This window comes from Alosa sapidissima, chromosome 4 (genome assembly GCF_018492685.1).
Source record: "Alosa sapidissima isolate fAloSap1 chromosome 4, fAloSap1.pri, whole genome shotgun sequence".
Classification (NCBI taxonomy): domain Eukaryota; kingdom Metazoa; phylum Chordata; class Actinopteri; order Clupeiformes; family Clupeidae; genus Alosa; species Alosa sapidissima.
This window is the reverse complement of record NC_055960.1, coordinates 37638878-37646051: the sequence shown is the minus strand read 5'-3', so window position 1 is coordinate 37646051 and position 7174 is coordinate 37638878. Positions and strand designations below refer to the sequence as shown.

Here is a 7174-nt window from a genome sequence, read left to right as displayed (position 1 = left end):
GGCAGAGTGAGAAGACCACATAACTAGGGGTCACTTCAGGACCACAGGACCACATGAAATCATCCCAGAATAATGATACAGGTAGCTAAACAGAGTCTACAAAGGTTATATCAGTGCACCAAAACCAAAACTAACACAACTTTAGTTTACCCAAGGTAATGCAACAAATCTCTGCTGTCGGGTGGAAACCTTGTATCTCCAAACCCATTAATTTTTACAAAATTAAAAAAAAACTTGTATTTTTGAAATAATCCAAAGCAGCGAAATGTGGGGCAAGAAAAAACAGTAAGTATCCTACATCCTGTGTGATGACTAGGCAACATGGAAGAGGATCAGACATCTGAATGGGGTTCTCACCGTTGGCCAAACATCAGGGTGGATTTGGTCTCGGCATCGTTGTAGCTTGAGGGGGAGCAGCAGACGAACATGGTGGTGCGGCAGTTACCGCCCAGAGAGTCCTGCAGGATACGCGTCATCTTGCTGTCACGGTACGGCACATGAGTTTTCTGTAGGAACACAGAGGGGGAGAATAGACAGAAAGATAAACCAGAGAGAGAGAGAGAGAGAGTGAGAGAGAGCATGAGAGATAGAAAGAGACCATGAGAGAGAGAGAGAGAGAGAAAGAGAGAGAGAGAGAGAAAGACAGATGCGGTTCAAAATGTATGTTACAATAGAGACAGCCTTGCCAAAAATACAGAATGTCTGTCTGCAACTGTCTGCAAAAGTGTGTATATGTGTGTGTGTGTGTGTGTGTGTGTGTGTGTGTGTGTGTGTGTGTGTGTGTATGTGTGTGTGTGTGTGTCTGTGCTTGCTCACCGTCACAGAGATCACGTTGCCGAGAGCGGACAGAAATTTGTTGATGTTTTTAGCCTCATCCAGGACAGCTCCCTCTGCACCAGTCTTGCTGACCTAGAAGAGGAGGACAGAGAGCTGGCGTCTTCACTTTCACTCACTTCTCCTCTCTCATCCCTCGCTCCGGAACATCACCCTCTCCCTCCTCACTCGTTACTACCCACAGCACACTTCACTTATCCTCGGGTTTAGCAGCCCAGACATGCATGAACATAAACAAACAAAATCCACCCACACATGCACGCCCACACACACACACACACACACACACACACACACACAAACATGTGCACACACGGACAGACACACCCACAGACACACACAAACACACGCACACACAAGCACACCAACACGTGTACACACACAGACAGACACACAAACACACACACACACACACACACACACACACACACACACACACACAAAACACAGACAAAAAGATTACAGCAGCACATCATCTTGCGTTCTCACTGCCAGCCAGGTCCAGCAGGTAGAGTTTGCCACAGAGCTTCTGCTCCGTCTCCACATGCTCCTGCTTGATGTTGATCAGGAAGATGCTGTGACTGCAGGAGCTGAGAGAGAGAAAGAGAGAGAGAGAGAGAGAGAGAGAGAAAGAGAGAGAGAGAGTGATAAATGAGAAAGAGAGAGAAAGAGAGAGAGAGAAATAATAGCTTCAGCGAAAGTTCTACTAGGAAGACTCGTAGTGTAGCCTTTACTCCTCCCATGCTTACATGGAGCCAATCTTAGCTTTGCCTACTTTTCAGGAAAGCCCTGCAATGTGATCATTCACTCATTCAATCAGCGCTAGCCTATAGGAATTCAGTGGGGTCTTTAAATATGTTCCACCTAAACACTGCTTCTGCTTCTCAGTACGCCGACTTTGACGTCCCCTCCACCTCCCCTCCAGCCACCTCCGCCAGTAGTCCACGTCCATCGGGCACGGTCTGCCTACCATCCTCTAAGTAACGTGTTTGCATCAGAGATGCTATATGCTGCGTGGGATAGAGATGCTATATGCTGCATGGGAGGGAGAGATGCTATATGCTGCGTGGGATAGAGATGCTATATGCTGCGTGGGCTAGAGATGCTATATGCTGCGTGGAACAGAGATGCTATATGCTGCGTGGGCTAGAGATGCTATATGCTGTGTGGGATAGAGATGCTATATGCTGCTACATGGGATAGAGATGCTATATGCTGTGTGGAACAGAGATGCTATGTGCTGCGTGGGATAGAGATGCTATATGCTGCTACATGGGATAGAGATGCTATATGCTGCGTGGGATAGAGATGCTATATGCTGCGTGGGAGGGAGATGCTATATGCTGCTACATGGGATAGAGATGCTATATGCTGTGTGGAACAGAGATGCTATGTGCTGCGTGGGATAGAGATGCTATATGCTGCTACATGGGATAGAGATGCTATATGCTGCGTGGAATAGAGATGCTATATGCTGCGTGGGAGGGAGAGATGCTATGTGCTGCGTGGGCTAGAGATGCTATATGCTGCGTGGGATAGAGATGCTATATGCTGCGTGGGAGGGAGAGATGCTATATGCTGCATGGGAGGGAGAGATGCTATATGCTGCGTGGGATAGAGATGCTATATGCTGCGTGGGAGAGCGAGATGCTATATGCTGCGTGGGAGGGCGAGATGCTATATGCTGCGTGGGAGGAAGATGTCCCCTATTGTGAGAGCCAGAGAGATGGCAGCCTGGCCACAGCCTGAGGCCTTAGTAGAACTCACTAGTGACGGCCACGTGACGGGCAGCTTTGCCCTCGTCGATGACGTCCATCACCTCCTCTGGGCTGGAGACGAAGCGCTCGGTGCAACCCTCAGACACACAGAAGAACCACGCAACTGTCAGTCAGGGGCTACGACCAGAGAATAACGCACATGAAGAGAGAGATATGCATTATGATGTATGATTTGTGGTGTAATCATCTGACAGGTCAACAGAGGTATTTCTCAAGCAATTACCTCTGAATAATGACCTCTGGTCTGGTTCACTGAGTATTGCCCAAAGGCAACGAGTTATTGCTGTGCTAACAATGCTATTTTAATGGAGCAATATCCTAAAATACAATGTCACACTGTAGTATTCTATAAACGTTAGATTTCACTAGTAACAAGTGATCAATCTCCCCGAAGTACAGGGACACTGCTTATGACTTGGCTCTGCCATCTGATGTGAAATGAGTATAAAAATAACACACAGGCTGTGATGATTGCTTTTGGCACACACACACACACACACACACACTAGAAAAACAGTCCACTGACTCATTTACCTTCACGTAGGGGACCCTGTTCTTGTCCTCATGGGCGGCCAGGTTGGTTTTAGTCACTGCGAGCAGAGAGGAGGCGGAAAACAAACACAGGTCGACAATGTGAAGGAATGAGACCATTAGACTGACGCATGAGACAGAGAGAGAGAGAGAGAGAGAGAGAGAGAGAGAGAGAGAGTCCAAGAAGGCGCACTCATCACTAGCAGGGGCCGCACTCCCCATGGGAGACGCCAGTTATCCCAATGACAGCCTGGAGTGCTGAAGGGGGCGCTCACTCAGGGCAGACTCATACTGAGACGCTCAACATCTGATGGAGCGCGAGCCAGGCCATCACATCACCTCAGCTCGGGGATGATGGGGAATAAATAAACATGCCTGGTCTTTCACAGGAAATGACATGTCCAGTCGTTTTCTACTGGGAAAGCTGGTGTAAGGGCCTCTTTGTCCCCACCTAATGCAAATATGTGTGCACTCATGAACACACACACATGCGCACGCACACACACACACACACACAAATCTGTTGTACATTCAGTGACTTCACACACTGAGCCCCAGCTGCATTTGTCCCCCAGTGAATGTGATTTTCCCTGAGCTTATCGCATTGCTTTCTCCTGGCCGCTTTGTGTCGGCTAGCTAACTCACATCATGGTGGGCGCGGGCGTACAGATGAGAGGCTTCATTATGTCATGTTAGCCCATCCATAATGAGATAGCTTCTACCTGCACCGTTCAGACAGGCTAAAGCAAACATCCCCTAAGCCTTTTACAAGATAAAAAAGCATGGCAGCATTCTCACCATCCAGCAGGTCATGGATTTTGTCCATGTAGATTTCAAAGTAGGAAACCTGACAAACGAGAGGCAAGGCAGAGAGGGAAAAGTACAGAATTAGATAGAGAGAGAAATAAGCTGACTGGAAAGGCTTGCAAATAATAAAAAAGACTTCTGCACGGATTCGAGTAGGTGGGTACTTTTTTTTTCATTAAGACATTAAATAATAGCTAAAAGCTAAATAATAGCTAAAAGCTGTCTAGACAGTGAAACACTATAAATAAATGTTTTGTTTGGTTTGTGACAACAACATCATTGGCTAAAATTATTCTTTTGCATTTGGTTACCATGACTACTCTCATCGCCCTCTAGAACAGACTGTTTTTCTTTGTTGACTTTGTGTAAGTAATGGGGCCTCCTTGATGCACTGATTTCCCTTTACTATAGCGCCGGCCTACCTTGAGGAGGAACTCCAGGTTTTCATCCATGGTGCAGATGTGGTTGAAGATGTCTTCAGCAATCCTGGGGATGATGCCCATGTTCTGGCGGTCATGCAGTTTACCCTGTGGCAAGGTGAAACAAAAATGGCAATTTATAAAACAGACACTGTTTTATGAGAGCAAACACAGGATCCTTAGATGAGAGATTATGCTTCATCTCCATACCTCCATGGTGTGGGTTTTTCCAGAGGAGGTCTGGCCATAAGCAAAGATGGTACCATTGTATCCTCCCAGCACATCTACAGAAAATGCAGACAAGTTGCAGCATTACTCAAAGGGAGCAATTTGTTTACATGTATTAAGTGATGATGCAATAATGGGATAATACATCTGTTTCTGGGTCCCACAGCTTCCAGAGCTGCTCGTTTTCCTCCATAGACAGCAAAAAATAAACTATTTTGTCCGCTATTCAGAGTGGCCTTTAAGAAAATTGTCATCCTATACTCACTTGTTGCCCCAACCTAATAAAATCCTATTTTTCGCGGCTGTGTTAGTAGGCCTAAACGATTTTTGATGAAAAAGACTTAACTAACATTTTTGATGAAAAGGACTTAACAACCGAATAGGAAATGGACGTTCACTTTCACCTCCAAGCTCCATATGACAAGCTTCGATTTGTGACAAGTTTTAATGCATTACCCAGTGCATTGAACCATATAGGGCCCAAATTTCAACTTTGGAAGGATTTCAAATCCTCAGTCTATGGTGTCAAACTCACGGACCAAACAATATTCTCATTTCACATTCTCATTCTCATTAATAGACATTTGACAGGTTAGACTTTTCATGTCATTAATATAAGGGGCACCTACAGACTTCCTGAAGGTTAAATACTATACTAATACTGAGTCACTTATTCAGTATTTTCACCACTAAAAGTTTGTATATAGCTATCAGACTCAAGAGCTTTCAATATGTCTAGTTAATCCAGTCCTAAACCTGTAATGAAACGTGCTCCCTGCAGCGCTAGCGAGTGCATCTGAGGTTGCGTAGGCTGACACCGGGGAGCGCGGCAGCCGCGGCTAAATGAGCCTGTCAGCCGGCAGAAAGCGGCGAGGAGGAGTGGAAATGAGGAGCAGCCGATAAGAGCGTCCACAATCGGAGCGGCGCGCCGGCCGTGAGCCCGTCCGCTTTATCTGCAGCCTCCAGCCAGCACTGGACCTCCTCAACTCCGCGCCTTCAACTCCAGCTCTCTGAGTCTTAACTTCCCACCACCAGCACTGCCTGGCCTGATTTTCATTCCTGTTTCTCTCTCTCTCTCTCTCTCTCTCTCTCTCTCTCTCTCTCTTTATAGTCACTCCTTCTCTTCGTCTGTTTTATATTTGCTCGTAGCTCTTTCTCGGTGTCTTGTTCTCTTTTTATCACTCTCCCCCTCGTCTCTCTCTGTCTGTCTGTTTCTGCGACCTCGTCTGTTACTGGGTCAGATGATCAAAGCTGACTCAATTAAGACGACGTGCTGTCCTCTCAGATAGAGAGAGAGAGAGAAAGAGAGAGAGGAACACAACAACGCTATTGCTAATCAATCAAAGAAATTCCATTCACAGATGAGAGCAAAAGAATAAAGGAAAATGTGAGAAAAACAGGCAGCAATTAAGTAAAAGGGATTAAGAGGTAGACTGAGGGAAAGAATGAGAGATGAAAGAGAGAGAGAGAGAGAAAGAGGGTGAGAAAGAGAGGGAGGGAGAGCAAAGAAATAAGGTAAGACTGCATAATTTTGTTTTTCTGTGAATATTTGCATGTTGAATGTTTATCATGGATCCATGAGAGAGGGAGGGAGGGAGAGAGGGAGGGAGAGAGGGAGGGAGAGGCAGAGGGAGGAATAAATACAGATAAACAGAGGCGGACCATCCACAAGCTCTCATTTATCTGATGAGTCAAGCACAGACGATGCTGATAAAGATGAATTTCACTCGTCTTCTTAACAACTCTGGACTGGACTTGTACTGTATTTCAGCTCAAGATTGCAGTTTTTGCAACAACATCTCAGTGTCCTCATCTGAACCCCAGGACTGTACTGCAGCGTCTCGTGCAAAGACGTTAAATATTAAAAATGCTTATGCAGGGCCCTGTGGCTAACTGGAATAATAATAACACAGGACACTTTGTTTATTTCATCTCGTCTCTATAAAAGAGAGATCTGTACAAAAGGGCATCAGTAAGACATTTGGACAAGCCACTGGGACGTACCTTTAACGATCTGCTTGGCACAGGTGTTGTACACCTGCTCCTGAGTGGTGTTGGTGGGAAACACGCGGTCAAACACGTAGGACTTGCCCTGGACAGGAGCAAAACACAAAACACGCAAAACAGACTATTATCCCACAGCCCACTATGTTCCCTTTGGGCAGCTGTGGACGTACTGTAGATGACAATGTCTCTCTCGCCCTCTCTCCATCTCAAATGTGGTCAGTTGAGTGGATCATCGTGAATGTGCATGTGTTTGCCTGGGACAGTATTTAGAGACAGTATTCATCATCAGTAACAGACATGTCCAAATGGATTACGCATCAATGCAAAACTGGAGCATAATGACCATAAGAAATAAAAACTAAAGACAAAGCAAAACAGAGAGTGCACAACAGACTCTGAGCACGACTGACCAATAGTACACACAGTACTGACAACACAGCACTGCCTATAACACACAATGCACAACTATTCTACTCCATACCTTTCAGACCTCTGACAAACTGTGTGTGTGTGTGTGTGTGTGTGTGTGTGTGTGTGTGTGTGTGTGTGTGTGTGTGTGTGTGTGTGTGT

General features: G+C 46.0%; 1 protein-coding gene across 1 annotated transcript in view; it reads right to left on the bottom strand.

Moving 5' to 3' along the window:
- Positions 1–345: 345 nt before the first annotated feature.
- Positions 346–7174, bottom strand: part of LOC121707565 (kinesin heavy chain-like) — a 21159-nt gene continuing 14330 nt past the window's right edge. Inside the window, exons 2-10 of the mRNA XM_042090217.1 lie at positions 6602–6689; positions 4580–4653; positions 4373–4477; positions 3942–3990; positions 3147–3202; positions 2598–2689; positions 1316–1424; positions 817–909; positions 346–506 (exon numbers count right to left, since the gene is read on the bottom strand). Coding sequence (XP_041946151.1) covers positions 354–506; positions 817–909; positions 1316–1424; positions 2598–2689; positions 3147–3202; positions 3942–3990; positions 4373–4477; positions 4580–4653; positions 6602–6689 — 819 coding nt within the window. The 3' untranslated portion in view covers positions 346–353. The remainder of the gene's footprint in view (positions 507–816; positions 910–1315; positions 1425–2597; positions 2690–3146; positions 3203–3941; positions 3991–4372; positions 4478–4579; positions 4654–6601; positions 6690–7174) is intronic.